Raw genomic sequence first — 25,625 nt, 5'->3', positions numbered from 1 at the left:
TGCTTGGGGCAGCCAAGGGGAAGGGGCGGCACATCGGGCTCTTTGGCGGCAATTCAGCGGTGGATCCCTCAGTCCCTCTTGGCGGGAAGGATATGCCACCGAAGAAGAAAGTGGTGCGGTGGAGCTGCCACCAATCGCAATCGTGGCTTTTTTTTTTTTCCCTCCCTGCCGCTTGTGGCGGCAATAACCCTGGAGCCGGTCCTGATCTTGGGCTGGACATTGTGTAGATGGGAGCCAGTTGAGTGATTCAAAGAGGGTGAGAAGTAGGTTCCAGTCCTGTGGTGAGGAAGGTGATCTTAGCAGCAGAAGCATTTTGGATGGACTGAAGGGGGTGATGTGGGTGCCAGGGAGGCCCCTCAGAAGGAGGTTACAATAATAGGGACAGGAGGTAAGGACCTGAACAAGAGTGTTTGCTGTCAGGTTGGACAGAAAAGGTCAGATCCTGATGATGAAGTGTCAGGACTGGCTGGGTGTGACGGCAAGGGAGGAGGCAGTGATTATCCTGCGTTATGGACAGAGGAACTGATGCTGGTCTAAAGTGAATGGAGTTTCAGAAGGAAGCTAAGTTCAGCTCTGGCCATGTTAAGCTGACCGCAAGGCACGCGGGAGGGACAGGATTGGAGTGGGGGAAGTAGATTGGTGAGTCGCTGGCTGGAGATGGTAGTTGAAGCTGTATGAACAGATGAGATCACCCAGTGAGAGGGTGTAAAAGGAGAACAGTGGACCAAGAACAGACCTTTGGGAGGGGAGGTCCCTGAAGGATCAGCCAGACATGTAGCAAGAGAGGGTGGAGGTGCACGTGGCAGGATGTTGAGAAGGCAGCTATAAGGAGCAGATGTTTTGAAATCCATGTTAGGAGGGCCACCACCACTCTGAATAGAAACCAAGCAAGGACTCAGGCCACCCACTTCTCTTTTCTCTCTCCAGAATCTGCCTGAGGACCATCAGCAGCTGACTCAGTGTGACGCTGTGGCGAGTGGTTGTGTGTCTGAATCGCATGCTGCTGAGCTGCAGGACAAAATCCAGCAGTATGATGCCACCAACAAGGTATTTGTTCACTGTCTGCACGTTCAGCTCCTTGAGGATTCTCGTTTACCTTAATTAGCAATAGCCATGAAGTATCATTGCAGGCACTGGAAGTTGCCCAAACTGAGATGGTGCTATTGGCCTTCAACCATGCTAGGAATTGCTTCCTTTCCTATAGCTACACTATGCAGCTTCCTTCTTTATGCCAGTTCTAAAGCAGTGTTTGAAAGACCTTCCCCTGTGCCAGGGGGCCTCCAGAGAACCATTGGAGGAAAGATGCCTACATCCCCTAGCTCCACCTGCTGCCTGCCCCTCCCACTCTGGCTTCTTGGCTGCTGCTTCTCTATGGCAGGGGTGGCCAACCTGAGCCTGAGAAGGAGCCAGAATTTACCAATGTGCATTGCCAAAGAGCCGCAGTAACATGTCAGCAGCCCCCCCCTCAGTTCCCCTGCCGCCAGTGTCTCCCATCTGCCAGCAGCACCACTGATCAGCACCTAACCCTCATCACTGCGCCTCCTGCTTGCCGCGATCAGCTGTTTTGTAGTGTGCAGGAGGTGTGGGGGGGGAGAGCAAGGGCATGGCAGACTCAGGGGAAGGAGTGGAAAGGCCTTGGGGGAAGAAGTGGAGTGGGGCCGGGGCCTGGAGCAGAGCCAGGGGTTGAGCAGTGAGCACCCTGTAGCACACTGGAAAGTTGGCACCTGTAGCTCCAGCACCGGAGTTGGCGCCTATGCAAGGAGCCGCATATTAACCTCTGAAGAGCCACATGTGGTTCCGGAGCCACAGGTTGGCCACCCCTGCTCTATGGTGAGCCTTCTGCAGGCAGAGAGGGAAGCTGCCATGGAGGCAGCCGGCCTCCTTTTGGTGTGTGGTGAAGGAGGTCAGCCTGCACAGGGGCCCACCCTGGCATGCTTTTAAAGGGCATGAATTAAAAATTAGCTGAACAAGAAGATGGCCAGCCTAGTGGCAAGTTAAATGAATACACATGGGAAGGCATAGCTGGTTTTATATATGCCCATTGTGGTGCTGTAAATTAACTGTAACCGATCAGGAAAACTCCACAGAGATCATTGTGAACAGCTCCATGCAAACTTCTGCTCAGCGTGCAGCAGTAGGCAAAATTGCAAAGAGAATTTAGCAGTATTAAGAAAGGGATGGTAAAACCTAGTCTGTTACAGTGCCCTCATATACATCAGCTGGAACACTTGAGTTCAGTTTGGCAAGCCACGCTCCGGAAGGATAACTCCGAAATAGAAAAGGTCCAGAGAGCAGCAATGAAAATGATTAGGGGTGGGGGATTAAAATGACAAGGGCAATTTATTTTCAAAAGAAGCCAAATCAGAGGTAACGTGCCCGATATATAAATTAATGAGCAGTATAGAGAAGGTCATTTGGGAGTATTTGAGGACCACTGTGGTATCAAGGTCATTATAGATATTTACCTTCTCATAATAAAAGAAGATATTTAAAAGGCGACATTTAAAACTGATTAAAATAAACACTTTTATTAAGCAACTTAATCTGTGGAAGTCACTTCCACATGCCATTATGGAAGCAATTGCTCAGCAGGATTGAGAAAAGATTTATCTTCTATTACACTAGTGAAGTTGAAAACGTAGGAGGTGTTTTGGCACTCATGTTTCAGGCCATAAACCAGCCTTCCCCTCCAGCCATGATGTTGCAAAACTTCTGTGTGGCAGGGGAAGCCCTAATCAGTGCGTGCCACTCCAGCCCCTATCAGGGAAATGGGTTGGGACTGGACAACTAGCTAGGACTGGCCCCAGCCTTGTTAACAGGGGCTAAACACTTGGGAGGCAGTGAGTCCGGAGGGTGGGGCAGAGACCAGGAGGGGAGAGTAGGCTCAGAAGGAGCCAGGAGCCTGCTACCCTGTTGCCACTGAGGCGGTGGGTCCGGACACAAGAATAAGGGCATGGTTGTTGTACCAGCTTGAAGTGGTCCCGACTCATTGGGGAGCGGGCCCAGGAGGCTGAACACAGCGGGGTGCGGTGAACACCCCGTTACATTCTGTTATGTGGTTTTCACTGTGTTGAAGCCAGGACACTGGGCTGGATGGACCATGCATTTGCTCGAGTATGGTGTTAACTAAATCCAGGCAGTTACTGCAAGAGTGAGTGGCTGGCTGGATAGTGCTACCTGGAGGAAGAGTGTAAATATGTAACTGTAATGCTCTAGCTGTAGTGGGTGAGTTGGAGGGAAAGGAAGTGGTCTCTGAGATATGTGGGTTCTGTTTGGAGGTTCCAGGTCTCCAGGAATACCATGGGCTGGAGCCTCTCCTCCTCTTTTGAAGGGGTTGGGGAAATGAGTAATAGAAACTGGGAATGGCATTAGGCAGCTGAGTGTCGGAGACAGTGTCGGACAGAGTAAGCAGGGCTCTCCTGGTGAATGCGCAAGGTGTTGTGATGCATGGGGTCGGAGGCCAGGATTCCAGCCCCTCCCTCAGACTGGATCACTGGGGGCTGGAAGCACAGGTGCCGACTTTCCAAAGTGCCGGGGGGGTGCTCGACCCCCAGCTCTGCCCCAGGCCCCGCCCCCACTCCACCCTTCCCCAAAGGCTCCACCCCCACCCTGCCTCTTCCCACCCCTGCTCCACCCTGCCCTGCCTCTTCCTGTTCAGTTCCGTCCCCTCCCCCAAGCACGCCACGTCCTCGCTTCTCCCCCCTCTCTCCCAGCCTCCTGCATGCTCTAAAACAGCTGATTGCGGCAGGCGGGAGGTGCATGGAGAGAGGGGGAGACACTGATCCACAGGACCCACCAGTGGTCGGGAGACGCTGGGGTGGTGGGAATGAGCTGATGGGGAGGCTGCTAGTGGGAGCTCAGGACCCACCATTTTTTCCCTATGGGTGCTCCAGCCCCAGAGCACCCACAGAGTCGGTGCCTATGGCTGGAAGTTGGCCTCAGCCCCTGTGAAAGAAGGAAAGGCCTTGCGACAAGACAATGCTACTCTCTCCACCCAGCTCAAGAGCTGCAGAGCCAGACTTCAGAGGGAGCAACATTGGTCTTGATCTGGGGAAATAAAGAGGAACCTCTGGGCACTGTGGACCCAGTATGGTGTGGAGGGATTCTTAGGGGCAATTCGATGAAGTTTTGGGCTTGGTAACTAAACTGTTGTGTTCCCTGTGTTCAGTTGCTGCAGGAAAAGCTAAATGAGATGAATTTTGAATTAAAATCTGTCCAGGAAGCATCCCGGAGACAAGATCGTACAATCCAGAGTCTGAACGAGGCCCTGAAGAGCAAAGAAAGTGAGGTAACTAGCACTGTTGAGGAGGGCCGGTGCTATGCCCTTGTATAGGAAATGTGGATGCAGGGAAGCATGCTCTTCTAGCAGCAATTCAGAGGGAACCCTTCAGCCATCCTTGAACCTTCCTCATTTCTCCTGTGACTTGTTTCTGTCAAAGCACTTACAACAGGCAGAGGCAATCTGTGTCCAAGACTCCTGGGGGTGTGGGGCTTGCTAATGGTTGGGTGTCCTATCTCCTATCTTGCAGACAGAGGAGCTGTACCATGTGATTGAAGGGCAGAGTGAGACAATGGCCAAACTACGAGACATGTTACATAGAAGCCAACTTGGACACTTGCAGGTATGTCCCTGTGGGCCCCTCCATCCCCCAGAAGTGAGGGGCCTTTGCCTTTAAAAGAAAATTGAAAGGCCTTGGGTATTTCACTGTCACGGGCTCCTTCATTGTTCTGAACAGCTCTTGTGAGCTCATGCTTAAACACTCTCACATTTCTGTTCTCCTCTCTTGTCAGACCTCAGAGGGTCCATCCCCTTCCCAGCAGCAGCAGCACATGGCACTGCTAGATCTGCAGAACACGCTCTTCTGCACCCAGCTGGAGATGCAGAAGCTGAAGAGGGCTCAGTGGCAGAAAGAACACCAACTGGCTGAAGCCAGGAGAACTACCCAGCTTCTAGAAGCTGTTGTGCAGGAGGAACAGCAGCTGAAAGAGGTGTCGTGGAAACACAATCAGGTACGGCATGCTTCAGCAGTTGGGCATGGCCTGATGCCACATGCAGATGACAGTAAAGTGTTTTTGCGTATGAAGAAATCAAACCACTGGCCTTCATAATGCGTATATTAGCTGAATGCCTTAAGTGGGTACTGTGCTGTGCATTTTCTTTGTCTCTTTCCTGTTAGCTTACATTCAGCAGTACGTGCACACCGTCAGTGCAGAGACTGAATACAGTGGATCAGTAGTGTCACTTACTGGTATGCTTTAACTGGTGCAAATGTCCTGTTTCTTTTTGTGATGCTATACTCCTATTTCCCCAGTGGATTAGCCGGGGTGGACTTGAAAACTTTAAACTTCACCTCTGGCTAGAAGAGGGGATTTAAAAAAAGGTTCCTACATACACAGGAAAAATTGTATCAGTTTTAAAGTTGTACAGTCACCAACAAATTTTCACTTTGCGGAAGTGCAGTTAGGGAATTGAGTGCAGAACAGGGGGAGGGATAGCTCAGTGGTTTGAGCATTGCTAAACCCAGCGTTGTGAGTTCAATCCTTGCGGGGGCCATTTAGGGATCTGGGGCAAAAATCTGTCTGGGGATTGGTCCTGGTTTGAGCAGGGGGTTGGACTAGATGACCTCCTGAGGTCCTGTCCAACCCTGATATTTTATGATTTTTTTTTTCTAACCCTAATTCCAGTTGCTTGTCAGTTTCACTACCAAACTTTATGTGATTGGACCTACTCTGACAGTGACTTTCTGAAGAAGTTAAGAGTTAGTTGCGCTGTTCTTGCGCTGGGCACAAAATAATACATAGAACTAAAGAAAGAGGCACGTGGCTGGTATTCCATGTCAAGTGGTCACTTTGGTGAGATGGGTGGATTTAGAGTTTAAAAATCACTAAATGTCTCTGTGTAATTTCAAAGAAGAAGTAATAAATGTTTGAAAGTTTGCTTTGGTGGCTGTGCTGTACAAAACTCCTACTCACCATGTAGGTAAGTAATCAGTTATGTGGAGATGTATTAAACTCCATAGCAATGGAGATAGGGAATAGGAACCTCCCACTTGAGACATACTCAGCCATGGTCTGCACTGACATCTGTCCGTGCAGCTGTGAAAACCCTACCTCCATCTACATGTGTGCTACACATGTACTGAACCTAGCTTCCATAAGCTGAACCACGTGGAGATATTCTTCATCTGTGCTCCATCCATATGCTTGCTGAAGGGTTAGCATCCCCTTCTCCTGCGGAAGGAGGTCAGGCTCTCAGTTTTCTGATCTGAAAGACAGCAGCCTATAGCATCTGAATCCCTGTTGTCCTCTCCTGCAGCCCAGCCTGCCCTTTACCTTGTGAGATTCAACAGGATAACATGCATCTGAAGAAGTAGGTTTTTTACTCACAAAAGCTTATGCCCAAATAAATTTGTTAGTCTCTAAGTTGCCACCGGACTCCTCATTGTTTTTAACAGGATAAGAGCGGCTCCTGAAGGAGTCTCTGTCTCTGGTGTGACTGACTAACAGGGCTTCCTGTTAAGTGGGCATCTTATAGCAAAGAAGTGAGAAGTGTGTTTCCTTTCAGGAGCTGCGTAGTGTTGTGCAGCAGGTACAAGCAGAGCTGCAGGGCAAGGTTCAGGAGCTGCGGGCCCTGGAGGGGGAGAGATGCTGTGAGATCCGGGCCCAGGAGCAGCGTGTTCAGCGTTTGAGCAACAGGCTGGCTCACAAAGAACAGCTTCTGCAGGTGAGGTGAAATGATGTGAATTAAGGATTAGCCTCATCTTGATATTTGGGTGCCAGCAACCACATGACCATGTGCAGCTTTCCAGGGCCTGCCCTCACAGAGATTGGAGTCTGAGGACAACCCTCTGGCTACAGCCACAGGGAGGGATCTGTAGCTGTGGCTGATGCCAGTACGACTCAGCCCGAGGTGATCCTTGACTGGGGAGGGAATCAGACAGAATAATATTGACCTGACCTGTGGACTCTGCCATCCTTTGAGTGTGGGGAGAGGAGAGCAAGCTCAGAGAGAGGTGCTCTGACCTCAGAACTCCCTGCACTGGCTCAGTAACATCGGTGTCTGTGCTGATGTGTGCTTATGGGGCACCTTCAGGAATCCCAGGAACTTCTGCAACGTCGGCAGAGCTTGGAGAAGAACCCTGCGGTGACTGATGCTATGCTGGAGAAGTTGCAGCAGCGAATCAAAGACCGAGATGCTGCTCTGGAGGTAAGCACAGGACATTCCAGCACAGTCTCCCCCATCCTTTCCCTGAGCTCAGTCCCTGGACTCCTGGCGGGGTGGATAGGCACAGCATCCCTTGTGCTTTGCTCTCCCTTGCCCGGGTCTGGTATCCCCTGCTCTCCCTTTCCCTGGGGCTGTCCCCACTTTCCCATCCCCATGGAGTGAGCTGAGTTCTCCCACGTAGTGTGAAGTAGGCTGCATGGCAAGAGAATTCAGGATGCTGTCTCCGCACGAGGGATTCTTTCTCTATGATCTCTACGTCACCTTTTCTCTCCCTGTAGCGAGCAATAGATGAGAAATTTTGTGCCGTGGAAGAGAAGGAGCAAGAGCTGCGACAGCTCCATCTCTCTGTGAGAGAGCGGGAGCACGACCTGGAGAGACTGCGCAGCGTCCTGTCCAGCAATGAGGCCACCATTCATGTAAGTGTGAGCCCCTCCCTGGCATATTGTCCCCTGTGCAGTGTACCTATGTGTAGGTGATCACCAGAGCTCCCGGCTCAGCTTGGCACAGCATTCATTCATTGGTGTGGCCAGCCCTTATGTTGGTGCTTTGGCTGCCTCATCGATTCCATGGCCAGACGAGACCTCTGTGATCATCTAGTCTGATCTGCATAAAACAGGCCAGAGACCTGCCCCACAATAATATTAGAAAAGATCTTGATATAAAATGGTCAATGATGGAGAATCTACCATGATCTTTGGGAAATCGTTCCAATGGTTAATTAGCTTCACTTAAAGATGTCCACCTTATTTCCAGGCTGAATTTGTTTAGCTTCAGTTTTCAGCCATTGGATAGTGTTAGACCTTTCTCGGCTAGGTTGAAGGGCCCATTATTAAATATTTGTTCCCCATGTAGATACTTATAGACTGTGGTCAAGTCACCCCTTAACCTTCTCTTTGTTAAACTAAATAGATCTCCTTGGGTCTGTCACTATAAGGCATGTTTGCTAATCCTTTATTCATTCTTGTGGCTCTTCTCTGGTGAGTGCTTGCTTAGCATACTACCTGCATACATCCTCATCCCTCCTCACCAGGCAGTTTTCTGATGGCATCCTGCACCTGGGGAAGGAAGAGGTTAAACTAATAGTTCCATGTGCCATTTCTCAGCTGGATGCTGAGATGGAAGCTTTCCTTAGGGAGTGAATGTAATGACTGTTTGAGGCTGCACAAAAGGGTAGAAGAGACTGAATAGTTTCAATCCTGTTTACTTAAGTGCACAAGAAACTACTTGGGCCTCAGTGTGTTCCTGGTTTTCTCTGTGGTTCCTAGAGCATGGAGAGCCTACTGAAAGCCAAGACGCTGGAACTAGAGCAGGTGACAGCAACCTGCCAGAACCTCCAGTGGCTGAAAGAGGAAGTCGAGGCGAAATCCAGCTGTTGGCAGAAGGAGCAGGAGGGGATAATACAGCAACTGCAGACCTCTCTGCACGATAGGAACAAGGAAGTGGAAGTAAGGCCCATGCTCCTTGCTGCAATGCCTCCAGCTATTCTCTCTTGGATGGAATCCCTGAGCGCTACTGCCAGGCCTCTGGGCCACTCACTCAGTGCCACTGTGACATCCTGCTCCCCTTGGAGGGGGTGTCAGATGCATTACCCTGATTTGGTGGAGCGTATGGGGGGAAGGGCGGGGGGCAAACTCATAACCCTGCTCCTCTTGGTGATCCCCCAGTGTGTCACCTTTTAAAATCTCTGTGCTCTTGGTCGCAGTGCAGAGGAGGGAGCACATCAGAGGCAATGTAAAAATATCTAAACTAGCATAGTCCTCAATTCGAGAGCACCAACAATTGCCGGCTCTGTGGAAGCAAAGGCTCTCCCTACAGAATGGAAGCACAGAGGCACGTCCGCCTCTGAGTGACATGCATGGTCCAGCCCCTTCCATATGTGCTGCCAGGAAAGCTGCTCCCTGGAATCCTGGCAGGCCCTCGAATGCTGTGTTGGCATAAATGCTCGCTGTGCGTTGATTCTCTGCTGGTTACTGCATGTGATCAGAGAGGTGCTCCCAGGCTGCACATCCGTTCATCCCAAAGTGCCAGGCTTCTCTCAGCATACAGATGGAATGTCTTAACCCCTTTCTTCCTCCTTTTCCCCTAGGAGCTCACAGCAACCTTGCTCTGCAAGCTGGGCCCAGGGCAGAGTGAGATTGCGGAGGAGCTGTGCTTGCGTCTCCAGCAGAAGGAGAGGATGCTGCAGGATCTCCTGAGTGACAGGAACAGACAGGCTGGAGAACATGAGACCGAACTTCGGGAGCTGCTTCAAGCTGTGAGCGTCCGGGAGCAGCGAAGCCGAGTGAGTTGCGCTCAGAGCAGCCGCTGACCAGCTGTGTGGAAACTGGTCCGATGGGTCTGCTGTGTGGAAACTGGTCTCCAGTCTCTGATGCTATGGGGGGAACTGCAGGAAGTGTCTCATGTTTCAGAACCACATAACAGTGAGAATACCCCCCTCGCCCATGTTAATGCAGAGTAAGGTTACAAATATCAACTTGTCATCTGTGGGAAATTCTACGGTAACAATTCTGAGCCTGCCGTTCGCTTGTCCACGGGCCTACGTTGTGAAACCTGGGAGCACTGCTTGTGCACCCAGATCGGGGTTTGCATGTGCGTATTGTGGGGTTGGGGAGAGGAAGGTGTGCAGCTCTTGGCTTGTGCACATTCACAGGGCATTCTGTGCACATGTACCACCACTGCCTGGCCAGCAGTCATGGGAACGGTGAACCCTGGAGCCCTTCCCCACAGCGGTGACATCAGGTGACCAGAGGGAAGCCCCATAGCCTGGTGGAGTCATCTCCCCTGCATAGAATCAGAAGGGTGGAGGGACAGCATGGGGGGAGCTCTGTCCATTGTATGTTAGCTGTATTTAACAGTCAAACTAGTACTCGGGACTATTGTGTGCACTACCAGGAGGAGGGATAGCTCAGTGGTTTGAGCATTGGCCTGCTAAACCCAGAGTTGTGAGTTCAGCCCTTGATAGGGCCACTTAGGGATCTGGGGCAAAAATCAGTACTTGGTCCTGCTAGTGAAGGCAGGGGGCTGGACTCAACAACCTTTCAGCATCCCTTCCAGTTCTATGAGATAGGTATATCTCCATATATTAATATTTCCACAAGAGTCTTGCCCTCAGAATTGCCTGCGTTCTGTGCATTGAAATTAGTCAGTTTTAAATATCACTGGAGTTTTGCATTGAATTTTCCTTTTTAACAACAAGATTAAAAAGCCAAGCTCCCAGCTATCTCCTCACAGCATCTGCCTCCCTTCTCTCCTCCAGCTCCTCTCCTCTATCCTCATCCCCTCTGTCCTTCCAGGCCTCCTCCCATATGGCTGCACTCTGCAGCCCCCATGCCATGGGTGAGTTTTCACCATCCCAGTCAAAGGTTTGGTAGCATTGCTGAAGAGTTACTCAGTAAAGGCTGGGTAAGTGAAAGCAGGGGGCTGTGATGGCAGTGCTGTAGCATTGACTGTTGTGTATGCTGCCACAAAGCCCATAGTTAAGTCCCTGGTTAGGGTTGGAAAGGAAAGCTCCTGATCTCTGCTCCAGCAGCAAGTGATCGGTAAATCTGTCCTTATGTTGCCAGAGCAAGGAGTTGGGGCCAGGGTTTGTGCCAGTAGCCAACTGAGACCCAACTCTGTCACCTCTGCTTCTCTCCTCTCGCTGTGCTTTCCCGCTGTGTCAGGTGGCTGCCAAGAAGATGGTGCAGGCTCTGGCAGAAAAGAGTGGTGAAGTACAATTCCTGCGCCAGCGGCTGGTGAGGAATGAGCCCGGGAAGAACCCAGCGGCTGATGGCAGGCTTCTCCTCCAGAAAGACAAGCAGCCCTTTCAAGTAGGAATTGTGCACTGGATTGTTCTGTCCTTTGCATGCTGCCTCAGGACCGAGAAGAGAAGTGATTGCTGTAGCAGCAGATGGGAGAGAGGCCTGTGGGAAGAAAGGAAATGCAGAGATATAACAGAAGGGGGATGATGAGACGTACTGCGGGGGAGGAGTGATTGAGCACTGAGTGCTCACATGGAGGCCCTTGGCAGCTGTTAATATTTACTATTTGTATTGCTATGGTGCCTAGGAGCCCACTCATAGATCTGGACACTGTTGTGCTAGGCACAAACCAAAAAGACCCTCCCTGCTAATGGGAGTCCAGGTGAGATCAGAACATCCTGATCTGAACCCCACAGCTTTTTCTCAGTCACTCAGAAGCTTCTTCCCCACAGATCAGCTGAGAGCAGAAGCTGCTTGTGTGGGCAGTATTGGAGTATTCATCCTCAATTGTCAAGTGTTTTTAAATCAGCTTTACTAGGAACCCCTTTGTGATGGGTTCTCTCGCAGACACCCCTTTGGGACTGTCACCTGATGTGCTGAAGTTACCTCTGAGCCTGTTTTCCCTGCCAGCTTGGGACTCCTGCCTTGTTGAGCCAGACATGCTAGCCTGCTGCAACACAGACCCAGGTCTGGTCCACGCCCCCAGAGCTGCAGGGTTTAACCAAAAACTGCTCAGCAGGTCACCTGCCTCCAGCACCTAGACACCCAGCTCCTAATGGGATCCAAACCCCAAATAAATCAGTTTTACTCTGTATAAAGCTTATACAGGGTAAATGCCTAAATTGTTCACCCTCTATAACACTGATAGAGAGAGATGCACAGCTGTTTGCTCCCCCAGATATTAATCACTTACTCTCGGTTAATAAAATCACCTTTGTTTTATTAATTAAGTATTAAAAGTAGGATTTAAGTGGTTTCAAGTGATAACAGACAGAACAAAGTAAGTCACCAAACAAAATAAAGCAAAAACATGCAAGTCTAAGACTAATACATTAAGAAACTGTTTACAGGTAAAATCTCGCCCTCAGATAAGCTTCTTTCACATACTAGATGCGTTCCTAGTCTGGGCCCAATCCTTTCCCCTGGTACAGTCCTTATTAGTTCCAGCTCAGGGGTAACTAGAGGCTTTTCATGACTGGCCGCCTCCTTTGTTCTCTTCCACCCCCTTTTATAGCTTTGGCACAAGGCGGGAATCTCTTGTCTCTCTGGATCCCCATCCCTCCTTCTAAATGGAAAAGCATCAGGTTTAAGATGGATTCTACCATTCTTCTTGGGCTGATTTATACGAACCAACGCTTGCAAGTAAACAAACCCATTCACAGGTCATTGATTCTAAAGCACCCTTAAAGGCTTCCACTAAATGTGTTTACATTAGTAGTACAAGTTTATATCGTATTCTCCTAACTCCAGACATAGAAATAATATATGCAAACAAATAGGATGAACATACTCAGTAGATTATAACCTTTGTAATGATACCTTACAAGAAACTTTTTACATAAAGCATATTCCAATTACATCATATTTACACTTATAAGCATATTTCCATAAAACATTATGGAGTGCAACATCACGCCCTTTGTCACTGAGCATAAGCCAGGCTGCTTTTGTTGGAACCATTTCAATGGTGTGTTGGTGAACAAATGTCTAATTTCTGTTTAAAGTTGTAAAACATGTCATAGGGTTTAGAATCATGGAGTTTAGGCTGGAAGGAGCTAATAGGCCATCGGTGGTGTGTCTCCACTCCCCAGTATCTCACAATGAGCTGGAGAGACTTTCCTTAACCTTTCCAAAATCGTGCATTTGGGCTGAGCTCCACTGTTAACCTCTGAATTCTCGATGCTGAGTTGCACAGAGAAATATCTCTGCTACGTAGCTAGCTGGTATGGCTCAGCCCAGAAAAGTTCTTCAGAGAGCTCTGAGGGAGTGTAAACAGGGCTGACTTGGGAGTGGCTTTGTAACCTTTACTGTTGTGCTCGCTGCCAGCACCCCCAGGGTGTCCGATTTAGCAGGTGTCTGGAAGAAGGCAAAGCTCTGATGGAAGATTGGTACCGATCATGGAAAATCCCCTGGCCTGGCGCTGTCGTCCATGCATACAGCCTGTGGGGGCATTGTGGCAAATTGCCGGCACAATTATGATGGGTCTCGCGCTTTCTCTTCTTTTGGGGGGGGTTCAGGGCGCCATTTCTTGCCCCTGAATTGGAATATTAATTGCCCCACTAGTGTCCTAGAGGACACTCCAGGTCCCAGCCCAGGGGCCCTGAGGATAGTGGTGAACCACTTGAACTGATGGTTCCTTCCCCTGGGCTACTTCCCTCTCCTGCCCTTTAGCTTGTGGGGGGGCTTCCTGCCCTCCCTCTGCACAATCCAGGTGCCCCTTACCTAGGGTCTTGGACTTCTTAGCCCACTGCAGCACTTCTCCAAACTGTCCTCTGCTTCCCTTCAAACTGTTCTCTGCTCCAATACCAATCCTTTCTGCTCCAACTCCCACACTGTCTGATTGAAGCAGAGGTTTTTTTATCATGTGACTGACTGCAGGTGCTCTAATTTGCTTCAGGTGCTCTAGTTAATCTATAGCAAACTTTCTTCCCTCTACAGGGAATAAGGCTCCCTTCTAACCCTCTCCTGCTGCCCTCTGGCCATGCTGTATCACAGCATATTTGATTCTTCTGTGTGCCTCCTGCATCCAGACCATTGCTAAATCCTGCTGCTTTTTCATGATAGCTTCGGTTCATCCTTTCCTCTTCATTCTAGCTATTAAAGCCCTAGACCATTCTCTGATCATCTCTTGCACTGTTGCTGCAGCCTCTTCTCTGGTGTCCCTGCTACTTAGTCCCACTTGGTGCAACCCAAACACAGTGTCCAAGAACCTCTTTTCTTTTTCCTGCTCTGGACGCCTCTCTCTTTCCTGACTTCCCAAGCTTGTTTTTCACACCAGATTTAAGCTCTCAGCCCATTTGCGCTTGTCTCCCTCCATTCCTTTGGGTTCGGAGATCCCCAAAAACGTGCAGTCCTCTGGTCAGCTCCCCCATAACTGAAAACCCCATTTGGCCAATGGTCTGTGTGCCACCAGTACAGGAGCATGTGTCATGTTTGGTCTCAGTGCTGGGCAGTGAGGCCTGGAGGTGTGCAGAGGGATCTAAACTGTGCAGGGTGCACAGGATGATCTCTAAGGGGGGAAAAACCAGGGATAACTTTGTGTTTTCAGGAATTACTGCCAGGAGGTTGTGGGAACGCTACTGCCACCGGAATCTCCAAGGTAGAGGACAGCAAATACAGGATGGAGAAAGGTCAGTACAGCGGCAGCTTCTCTCCAGTTGGTACGAAGGTGACCCAAGGCTTTTGCCCTGGGGAGAACTGTCTCATGTGACAAACAGCCTGCAAAGACACCAAAGAACTTTAACCAGGAGTATTGACTGGAGTCATCCTTCCCCAGGGTTGTGAGGCTGGGGATAAAACTTGGGGCACTCAATGACTGTGGCTTGGATTTGGGTTGGGAGACTGGTGCTTGGGAATCACTGACAGGTTCTGGACTCCAGTGCTGAGTGGAGGAAGTTGGTATGGGAGGGGGAGCTGGTGTTTGCTGATCACTGTGACTGGGCTAATCAGAATGTCCTTCCCTCATTGACTGGGAGGAGTGTGGTTAATCTGAGAGGGCAGGCGGGGATACTTGGAATTCTTCTCAGGGCTGGGGCCGCTGGACTCTGGAGGGGAGGGCATTGGGAATGGACTCTAGCTGGGGCGGCTGGTAGTTGAGGATCACTATGGGAGCAGGAGCATTAGAAAAGGCCTTGAAAATTCATCTCCATGGTAGGGGTACAAATGCCATCAACTTGTTGAGGATTTGAGCTCTAATTTGGAAAAGATTCTGTTTCTGATGCTTGCAGTTAAAAAACCAGGGTGTGTGTGGTAGATGATTCAAGTCCTGTGTTAGTGTAACTCTTTGGGCTGTGGTTTCCTCGCCAGGCCTGTTGGAGACGGCTGCTGAGCTGAAGAAGGAGCTTATTAATGCCAGAGAGGAACTGGAGCTAATGGCAAGAAAGGAAAGAGAAAGCAGGGTGAGTTTGTGGAGAGACCCTGAGTGTCGGCAGTCTGAGGCTTGTTTCACTCGAGACCAAATCCTGCCTGGCCTGCCTTCAAACAGCCATGCTGTGTTCATACTCCCACCCTGTGGGGAATGGGCTGTCTCTTGCTCGGTGTTTGTATAGTGCCCAGCACGATGGAGCTTGGAAGCACTGAGTGTTAATTATTATTTGGTTTCTGGTAAGGATCCTGCATGGGAATGGAAGGTGCTAGCCCTGGTGTCCTGGTCAGATTTTCAGCTCTGGCGATTACATTCAGCCTCTCTGTATCCAACAAAAAATGCAAGAGGAATAGTTTCTTTTTCACATCCTGTCACGAGCAGTGCACTGTTAAATTGCTGCTGTGTTCCACCCCAGAGGTAGCTTATTTCCTAAATGGAAACCATCTAGATCATTACATTTGTGAGTAGCTGGCCTATACTTTATCCCGGGGACACTCTGGTTTCCGGTATAGCGACCTTTGTGCTCGCTACTGACTAAGGCAGCGATTCTCAACCCGCAGGCCGCTGGGCCACATGGGGTCCAGGTTCCTGGCTGCCTGGCCACCCAGCACTGTGGGGTCCGGATGGTCCAGCCGGCCTGGTGGGGCCCGGGGCTGCCGGTTGGCCCGGGGAGGGCTGGGGTTGGTGTTGGAGCTGCCGACCAGCCCCACAGTGTTGGGGTCCGGGCTGCCGCCCTACAACCTGGCCCTGCACGGCTGAGTCCGGAGTCGGACGGCTCCCCGATCCTGCACAGTGGGGTCCGGGGTCACTGTCATCCTGCCCAGGGCTCCACTCCTGGCCCCACTCTGTGAAGGGGTCTCTGGGCAGGAGGCGCTGGGCATAGAGATCTGTGGGGGGGAGGTTTGATGGGGAGGCATGATGTGGATCTCAACCTGCAGCCCAGCACAGCCCACAATGATAAATAGGTTGAGGACCACTGGACTAGGGATTGTCCCTACGTGGTGTCATAGTCATGAAGCTGACAGATTGATGTGGGTCCTTCAGCTCCATGGCAATAGGACCATCAACTCCACAGGCACCTCTCTTGATGGAGGGGTGAACAAAGGGTTTGGTTATCGGGTTGCAGTGCTGACTTGATGAGAATGAAGGAAAGTTTCCTTCCTGGGCCCAGTTTGGCTCTCCTCCCCCTTTCTCAGAAATGTTGTCTTTAGCTTCAGATAGGCATCGTACAGTGTGTAGTAGTGTTCCACTGAGTGAAGGAGGCCACTCACGACTTTGGCCAGCACCACAGCTTAGGGGCATGGGGGTGGGATGATTGAGGCAATGGCATGGAGGGTTTATGGCATGTGTCTGGGTTGCGGAGCTTTCACTGACCCCGTGGTCTCTGCTCTGTAGTTGGAGCTCTCTTCTCTTCAGTCTGTGGTGACGGCACAGGAGGAGGAGCTGCAGGTGCAGGCCTCAGATATTGAGTCCCTGACCAGGAAAATCCAGAGCAAGGAGGACCTTATAAAGGTGGGATCTCTACAGTTCTCCTGACATACTGTCTGATCATCTCTGCCCAGGGATGCTAGTGAAGAACCTCCAGTTCCCCCCACCTCGCAGCCTCTAGCTGGCTTCCAGCGTCCTGTAAAATGTCAGAACCAGGAAGCCAGGTTTCCATGGAGATCAGCAACGAGGTGGATGCATGAGGAGACTCCTGAGCTGTGTTCGAGGTCTCATGCATGGATCTTGTAACATCTCAGGCTTGGCATCCTGGTCCTCACTCCATGGTTCCTGTAAAACCCAGGGCTCCATCTGACATCTCATTATGTAGGAGTCTCCCATCATCCTGCTCAGATGCTCATTTGGGGATCTTGTTATTCCTGGAGTGCCCTTGCTGTGCATCCTGGACCTTGTTTGGGAGTTCTGGAGCGTGCAGGGTGCCTTGCATCCTGTCTGGAGTCTTGAGCCAGGCTCCTGTTAGCACAAAGCAACAGTAGGGCTTGTTCTGGGATGTTGGTGCTGCACATCCCCGAGTGTGGTTTTCTTCTGTATTGTCTGGCTCGCCCTTGGAAGGGATAGTAGTTCCCCTTGTTAGTGACCGTAATCTACGATGTCTCTAGGGACCGTTGTAATTCCAGCTCGCATTGATTTGTATGAAGTTCAAGGGGTGTCTCCTGTTGCTGATCTCCAGCCAACTCTGCTCTCCTTGGCTTTCAGGACCTGCAGATGCAGCTGGTTGACCCCGAAGAAATCCCAGCTGTGGAACGACTGACCCAAGAAGTCCTGGTGCTTCGGGAGAAAGTAGCCACAGCAGAGTCACGAGGACAGGAGGCTACAGGGAACAGACAGCAACAGGTAGCGCATGCTCTGATGAAATCTCCTGCAGAGGAGATATCTCATGGGCTGCAGGCTCAGGCCCGTTTCCAGTTCCTGCAGTTAGTTAGTTCTCTATTGCCAGTTCTGCACTGTAATGCTATTGCCTGGGAGGGAGTGTGCCAGTGTACGTGCAGGTGTAAGAGGGGCTCAGACCCTCTTTATGGCACAGAGAGGTGGTTTGGATCCCCCGCACACGCGGAGGTCAGCCCCTCGTCTCCATGTCTCTGACATGACCAACTCCAGTCTCTTGGCTGGACTCTGCCTCTCATGTGTATCTAGGTGGGGGTGAAGGCCTTGCTCAGCTCCTACCTCTGCCTGTTGCTTTTTGCCTCCGTTCTCCCCAGCTGTTGCTGATGCTGGAAGGGCTGGTGGTGGAGAAGAGTCGCCTGAACGAAGCTCTGCAAGCAGAAAGGCAGCTGTACAGCAGTCTGGTGAAGTTCCACGCTCACCCAGACAGGTAGGTGGCCCTCGTGCTGTCGCTGCCGTGTGGTCCTGCGAGGTGGAGGAGCTGCACTCCCTCGGGGGACTTGTTAAAAGGGAAAAGCTGAAGCACTAGCGTGTCTGTGAGCCTGTGATGAGCAGGGAATTGTTCAGTGGGCTGCTGCTGGAGAGTGGCTGATTAAAGGCAGCATCCTTCCCATGGCAGAGGAGATCACATGAGTCAGGCAAGACAGCAGGAGTTAATCGCACCCCAGAGCTCTAATGCTCCTTTCAAATTCTCTCTCCTCTCCCCTTGATTTCTCCCTGCCCCCTTGGCTTCCCCTCCCTTGCCTCCTGACATCTCAGAGAGGCTGCATGTCCCTTTGTTACATCATTGATCTGAAAATTGCTTGGGGCTTCTAGTGGTTTGTCCAGGTCATTCCCCTCCACGACAGCATGACTGATGTTGCTACCCTCTGCCGTGCAAACCCTGGTGGTGGCGGGGAGCTGAGCAGTCTGTGGGGCTGAAGGAGCCATGCGCACATGGAGTTTCTCTTGGTACTTGGTTCAGTGGTGATAACTAGCGACAGCCAGGAAGCCACTGTCCCTGACTTGACTTCCCAGGGGATTGGGGGTGAGTCTGGAGGAACTGCTCTGTGGGTGTACGAGTCTGTGCCTGACCCATGTGGGGGGTGGGTGCTGGGGCTCGGTGCCTGCAGCTGGTTCTGGTCAAAGTTAGAAGAGAAGTGGAAGGGGCCGATGCTGGATCTACCTTTGGAGTACTGATGAGCAGTGCTCTGAGTAAGTAGTGGTTAGACGTGAGCTGGCACCGTGTGTGGACATTCTGTGAAGCCTGTCTAACCCTCTTCCCTTTCTGTATGACGTGTCTAACTAGCCCTGAGAGAGGCCAGACTCTGCAGGTGGAGCTGGAGGGGGCCCAGGCGCTCCGTGGACGACTGGAAGAGGCTCTTGGCAGAAGCATGGAGCATTTGCGCAGGCTGGAGACCCTGGGCGCCTTTGGAGGTGGGGAACAGCAGAGTGTGAGAGTCCTACCCCAGCATGCCTTCTGAGCTCTGGCCTTCACCCTGCCACCTGCCCTGGATGGAAACTGGTCACTAACCGAGCAAGCCTGGCTAACTGACTCTGGGAGGGTTGACTTGTTACTAATGATATGATAGGAGTGGTGCATTTAGAGCTGCCCTGGAAATGGCGATCCGTGCAACCCATGTGTGTCTCGTATATGTACCTGTCTCAGGCCCTTCAGGGGAGGTTATGAAATGTATTTGCACATTTGAGTCATTCCATTTTAGTTGATCCACCTCCATCTTTCTCCTACTCCTCCCTTCGTTCCTCTCCCAATGGGCCAAATAAAGATTCCCTCTCTGTGAAAGCGATTTTAAATGTTCTGTGCCATCTCACAAATGCATGGGTGTGTATTTTTATTTTCCTCCAAATTTTTCCCAGTCAGTTAAGGGCTGCTCCTAGGACAACGGCTGCCTCCGCAACCACATGACAGAGTAAAGAGAGAGCAAAGTGTCTGGGGAGAAGCAAGTTCTCCCTTGCAGACAGAGCTAGGCCCTTTGACAAAGACAGTGACAGCCAGAGAGGAGGGCCTTTTTTGGTAGTCGCTGTATCACTGTTGTTGATTCTTGGCCTAACAAAGAAACGACCCATTTTAGGTTACAGCCAGCTCCAGCTCCTGTGGAAGCCTTGACTGGAATCTCTTCCGTTTCTGTGGTTGAGGCAGTCTCTCTGCCAGCCTTGGAACATGACTCATTCCTCCTGGGCTAAGCTTTGTCCCGATGGGTTGTAATCATCAGCAAGCTCCTCTGTGCAGCAAAAGGAAAGAGTTTCCAGCCTCTCAGGAAAAAAGGTTGAGGCTAAGAGGGGTTTGGGGTGACAAAGTCCAGTCTGACCTGGCAGGGCGTGTTCCTCTCAGGGTGGCATGGGCCATGATGAGTCTGTTTCGTGTTCTCAGCTTGTGCATGCCCCTCCAGTCCGTGACGAGTAGACCCTCGTTCCTTGTGCTGCTTTGAACACTTGAGGTCAGGCTGCAGGACCTCTCTGGGCATATGTGGCTCTATGCTGTTTTGCAAGTGGGCATTTCCATTCATGAGTGCAATGTCTATTCCAGGCCCGCCGTTTCTCTTTCATAACGGTATTCCCACTGCCGTAAACTAGGCGAGCCAACCCAGCAGGGATTTCCTGCACCAGCTTTTCAGCAGCCATCCTTTCAGTGGCAGAGGGGAAATCTACCACTTCTTACGTTCTCTGTGAGCATGGGTGGGACTAGATCCAGTACATCGCTTAGCCACCCACTCCGTCTCTTACGTGTGCTTATGTGGACCATCCTCTCAACAGTGGGCAATAACATGAGGCCTCAAGCTGGGATGGCAGAGCAACCTGGGCTGAGGAGCTGCAGTTCCCTTCGGTGTCCTCGTTCCCTGCACACTGCCACGTAGAAGGGATAGAGCAGTTCTCACGCTTCTGTCAGGAGGAGACCAAACCATTCATGTGTTTTAACCCTCTTCCCGCCTGTGTGCTTTCCACCCTTGAGTCCTAGGCAGGGATGGAAAAGCCCTGGCTAGGTGTGTCCAGGCCATCTCCCCTTGGCCAATTCAGGACTTTTCCAATGCGTGTTTGCTACTGTTTGAATGTGCTGATTGATAGCCATTCCACTACTACTCTGGGGGCTGCTTTTGCAGCCTAATACATTTCATTGCAAGGAAGTTTCTCTTAATATTTAATCTAGATTTCCCCTTCCTTAATTTTATCCCACCACTCTTAGTTACATCTGTGTATCACACATGCTCTTTCTGTGCTGCTTACACCCTGCGGATGTTAATGTTGTGTTCCCCCTTAGCCATCCCAGGCAGATTTAGCTCTTTTAATCTTTCTTCATCAGTCCATTACCCTGCTAACTCTGTCACCCTTCTCTGAACTGACTCTCTCGCCACTTCATCAATATCTGGTAACATGCCTAGAACAGAGTGAAGTCATATTGGCATGGCCTAATGGACAGGTGATGTGATGATGCTTTTACATATGCAGCCCTGAGCCGTCACTGCATTGTTTTCTTTTTCCAGTTTTGTCATGCTGCAGCCTTGTGTCTGATTTGCTTCTTTCAGCATCCTGGCCTACCAGCATACCCTGGAGCTGGGGTTTGGACTGTTTCCCCCAGATGTTAGCTTAGTTCTTTCCAAGCTCTATGTAAAGGATTTTTTATAAACCCTTTTAGCAGTTGTCCTCATAACTCCCTTGGAGCTCGGGCAGTGCTGTTAGCCCTATTCTGCAGCTGGGGAACTGACAGTGATTAAGTGACTTGCCCAAGGTTATGCAGGAAGTCTGTTGCAGAGCAGGGGACTGGACTAGGGTTTTCTCCGTCTGGGCTAGTCCCCTGGCCACTAGGTCATCAATCCTCTGAACCTTGTATTTTCTGCCTGGAGTACGTTTCCCTCCTGACCCTCCCCCATTTTAGTTTCATCTGAATTTCATTCGTGTGCCCCCATTCCCGGCATCAATAAAGATAGGCTGTAGCTAAGACTAGTCCCTGCAGCACCCCATTGCACCCTCCATCCTGCACTGACTGCTATTATGTGGGTTAGCATAACCTGTGTCATTAGCCTTTCTGGCTGGCCCTTCTGAGCGCTTTCTGTCCACATACTAGTATTTATACCAAAGCTGACTTCAGTTGTAAGAGTATGGTGATGTGAGAGAGTATTGCATGCTTTATAAAGTCCAAATATAGCGCATCTGCTGCATCCCCTTCAGCCACTGAGCCAAGTGAAAAAAGCACTCAGCTTTGCGTGGCAAAATCTTGGTTCCTGCTTGCTCATGATTCCGATAGCTGTGAGATGTGTAATGGTTTCCCCCATGCTCCATTATTTTACTGTCAGGGTCCAGAAGGAGAATGGCCAGATCCCTTTTCTTTCCTTGGGGGCACATGGTGGAGTGTTTGCTTTTCTCCAATCTTCTGATCCCTCCTCATTTGTTTGGATCAAAAATTGAATTGTCGGCCACCAACAGTGACCTCCTGAGGGCAGCGGGGAGCAGAGTATGCAGGCCTCTAGCTGTGCCGAGGGGCAATGCTTGTGCCAGGCCTGGTTCCCAGGTTATCCCAAAAGCCATTGCAAAGATAGACGGTGGAGTCTAAACATTCCTTTGTAGCTGCAAATAAATGGCCAGTCCATTGACTAGCTGACCCACAGGCCGAGAGAGGTCTCTCCTTCTTAAAAGAGAGTCTGTGTGCGTTACCTGTAGCCACCACTAGCAGTACAGACTGCTCTTAGAGTCTCTTGTGCCAGCCAAAGTGGGGGTACTACGCTTTCCACTCAGAATAGCAGCGTTTACACTTGCTACACTGGTGCAAGGCAGAGGGAATTAGGCCCAGATATGGAGAAATTCATAGATTCCAAGGCCAGAAGGGTCCAAATAATGTGACCTAACAATTACCTGGTAGGTTATTTTTAGCCCATCCACTTCCACCTTCTCTCTGGAGTTTTCCTGTGATGTAGCATCAGTGCTTTGGCCAGGCCAGTATAAATCCCAACAGTGATGGAGCTGCTGCCCCAGTAAGTCTATTCCATGGTCTAAGGACAGATTGCCCTGGCAGGCCTGTCTTCCCGATTGTTTCAATTTTCCTTTTTTAAAAAACTGTTGCTCCTTCCCCTTCCCTGGCCTGGATAATTCCCCTTTCTGCAGGCTGTTTGCACCCTTCAGGTGTTGGTAGACTCCTACCAAGTTCCCTCTTTTTTGTCACCTAAAGAGAAGCGGTGCATATTGGGCTCTTCTGCTACAAAGAATCCTTTATGGCAAGCTCAGGGCCCAGTTATGCTGGGCATTAGGCAGTCCCAGCTGCAGTGACATCCCCAGCACCCTGCTCAGCTGCATTCCTTTTCTCCTTGCTCCACTTCTCAGTAGCTCTGTCCGATGATTGCCTGTTAATGACTCACCACTTTCTGTCAAACACAATAGGCTAGTTTCACACACACCAGGGTCCCATACCTCCCTGCTCTGCACATGCAGCTCCCAATCCCATTGGGTTTTCCTTTGCAGCCCCATCCCATTGCACACTCATCCTGTCTCAGCCTTGTGTTCCCATTGGATACTTTTCTCCCTTCCAGCTGTCTTTGTTTTTCATTTTTCAGAGCTGACTCTCCTTGTGTTATTGCCTGACCATGTTTCTAACCTTGGAAGGGAGCTTTTGAGTGATTTCTGTTTCCTCTGGAGCGTAGGCCACATCCCCGCTAGTCGCTGTCATCTGGGGGGGTCTATCGCAGCTCTGTTTGCTCTTCCCTCATCATTCATGGATGAGCTAAATAAGAGCAGGGTCCCAACCAAGCAGCACTCCCTGGAGTATGTGTGGGTCTCAGCGCGTGTGTGTCAGAGAGTGTGAATCTGAAGGATGTTCTGAGACAAGCTTTGGTGTCCCCAGCCATCCCCTCCCCCAAAAGCAGGGTTGCAACTCAATGGGGCTCAGACTAAGGTGGTGGCAATATTCGATAGGAAGTGTCTTTATGCTAATGCTGGAAGCTTAAAACTTCAACTGAACCAGCTGAAATACTTGGCTTGGTAAGAGGAGGTCAGTGTTGTGAGCATCTCATGCTGTTGGGTGACCCTGTCTCCTGGCTGTGAGAGAGAGCTAGGTTAGGCTGCTGGAGAGGACAAGCTGTGCTGTATAAAAAGGAGCCGTACGTGGTATGGAAAGATCACTCCATACTGGAGATGACCAAGGACTGGGTTCTATTGCTTTAAAAATCCCAGGGGCCAGAACATAAGAACAGCCATATTGCATCAGACCAAAGGTCCATCTAGCCCAGTATCCTGTCTTCCACCAGTGGCCAATGCCAGGTGCCCCAGAGGGAATGAACAGAACAGACAATCATCAAGTGATCCATCCCCTGTCGTCCATTCCCAGCTTCTGGCAAACAGAGGCTAGAGACACCATCCCTGCCCATCCTGGCTAATATCCATTGATGGACCTACCCTCCATTAACTTATCTAGTTCTTTTTTGAACCCTGTTATAGTCTTGGCCTTCACAGCATCCTCTGGCAAAGGTCCACAGGTTGACTGTGTGTTGTGTGGGAAAAAATACTTCCTTTTGTTTGTTTTAAACCTACTGCCTATTCATTTCAGAAGGACACAACTGGTGCACCGCAGGCTTCCCAGGTGCGGTAGCAACAAGGGGCCAGCTTGGCTGGTGTGCCCCCGTGCAGCCCCATTGCTCTCAGGGGAGCTGCGTTGCTGTGCACCAGCTGAAACTGCTCCAAGGGTCCGAATATGTTAAGAGATGAGGGAAATCACAAAACTGGGCCTGTTCCTGCTGCCTTTGACACTGATGGGAGCAGAACAGGCCTTTTGCTGCTACCGCTCTAAGTCCTCTTCTGTTAGGTGCTACAAGTGCAGTCTCAGCGGGGCAAGGTTTTGCAAAGCAATTTGATACCCTGTCTGCCTGCTTTTTAGACCCCCGTATTGGTGCCTGCCAGACAGGTGGTGAGCTCTGTGGGGAGGCTAGCTAAGACACTGTAGCAGAGGCGCAGGAGTTTGTGGAAGCACAGGAAAGCCAGTAAAAGCGATGGGCCTGACTCGCTGCTGTAGGCTCATAAAGCTGGTTTAGTTGTCTACCTGGGCATTCCCTTTTGTGCAGGAGGAAAACCCAATGTGCAGAGAACCCATGTAGCAGCTCAGTCAGGTGCCCTCTTGCAGCCCCCCTCCTATGTGACATGCTAAAGGGGGTGTGACCAAAGCAGCGCATTCATAGAATATCAGGGTGGGAAGGGATCTCAGGAGGTCATCTAGTCCAACCCCCCTGCTCAAAGTAGGACCAATCCCCAGACAGATTTTTGCCCCAGATCCCTAAATAGCCCCCTCAAGGATTGAACTCACAACCCTGGGTTTAGTAGGTCAATGCTCAAACCACTGAGCTATCCCTCCCCTCCAGCTGTTCCTGGCTACTGAGTGGCCCCTGGAGGATGTGGACAGTGGGGAGCAGCTTAGGAGAGCCTTGAGGTTGCTCTAAGAGTGTGGCCAAACTAGCACCTCGCTAGCCCAAGCAGCAGGATACTGCCCCTTTGCTCTTCTCCAGAAACAGCTGTCCTAGTAGTAGGAAGCCAGCAGGCTGCCTGGGTGCGGGACCCCATGTTCCCAAGGGCCGTGGAAATGGGGGAAGCATCGCAATTAAATGGATTTATTGGCATGACTCTTCAGACAATGATGGTGAAAATCATCCCAGTGCGGCCTTGCCAAAGACTGAAGCCTCTAAAGAGGAGTTTCTGGAGCAGCCAGGGGAAGCTTGGGTGCAGTAAATCATCAGGGCTGGCTGGTATTGGCTGAGGGGCAGAAGGGAATGATGTGTGAAGATATGAACATTCACAGTGAGGCTTGATCCTGAAATGTGCTGAGGTGGGGAGAGCTTTCACCTTTTCCTAAGGCCCAGAAGCCAGGGAGAATACACTGAGGGCCTTGTATGCTCCCCACCTGCTAGGGGGGGTCCCAGAGCAAATTATTGGGGAGACCCTGATAATGCAGCTGCCTCAGAGCCATTCACCTAGGGACTGGGAGCTGGGAACAGGGCTCCCAGTGGATCATCTGGGATCTGCCGAGGTGGGAGACATGCCCAGCTGGCTCCTCCCACAGCGGGAGCCCCGCCACCTGATGGAGCAATGGGAGGGGAATGGTGAGAGGCTCTTTCTCGCAGGTTTGGCTGGAGGAGGGCCCTGGGGAGGATCAGGCTCCCTGAGTGTGGCCGGGCAGGGGAGCAAACATGGGGAAACGGCAGCATCCAGCAAGCCCAGCACA

General features: G+C 50.9%; 1 protein-coding gene across 22 annotated transcripts in view; it reads left to right on the top strand.

The window, feature by feature from the left end:
• Positions 1–25,625, top strand: part of LOC123376123 (myomegalin-like) — a 159,515-nt gene that overhangs the window by 86,953 nt on the left and 46,937 nt on the right. For 18 of the 22 annotated variants that reach the window (XM_045027893.1, XM_045027890.1, XM_045027892.1 and 15 more), the window contains 16 exons: positions 928–1,047; positions 4,169–4,288; positions 4,530–4,622; positions 4,792–5,010; positions 6,566–6,724; positions 7,094–7,207; positions 7,504–7,641; positions 8,491–8,670; positions 9,312–9,506; positions 10,888–11,034; positions 14,234–14,315; positions 14,992–15,083; positions 16,445–16,561; positions 17,249–17,386; positions 17,752–17,864; positions 18,723–18,850. In XM_045027893.1, coding sequence (XP_044883828.1) covers positions 928–1,047; positions 4,169–4,288; positions 4,530–4,622; positions 4,792–5,010; positions 6,566–6,724; positions 7,094–7,207; positions 7,504–7,641; positions 8,491–8,670; positions 9,312–9,506; positions 10,888–11,034; positions 14,234–14,315; positions 14,992–15,083; positions 16,445–16,561; positions 17,249–17,386; positions 17,752–17,864; positions 18,723–18,850 — 2,155 coding nt within the window. Of the gene's footprint in view, positions 1–927; positions 1,048–4,168; positions 4,289–4,529; positions 4,623–4,791; positions 5,011–6,565; positions 6,725–7,093; positions 7,208–7,503; positions 7,642–8,490; positions 8,671–9,311; positions 9,507–10,887; positions 11,035–14,233; positions 14,316–14,991; positions 15,084–16,444; positions 16,562–17,248; positions 17,387–17,751; positions 17,865–18,722; positions 19,222–25,625 lie in introns of those variants that run through there. The other 4 variants (XM_045027888.1, XM_045027880.1, XM_045027898.1 and 1 more) reach the window with 3 other exon arrangements.

Source organism: Mauremys mutica, chromosome 8 (assembly GCF_020497125.1).
Source record: "Mauremys mutica isolate MM-2020 ecotype Southern chromosome 8, ASM2049712v1, whole genome shotgun sequence".
Lineage (NCBI taxonomy): Eukaryota > Metazoa > Chordata > Testudines > Geoemydidae > Mauremys > Mauremys mutica.
This window is presented reverse-complemented; position numbering and strand designations above follow the sequence as displayed.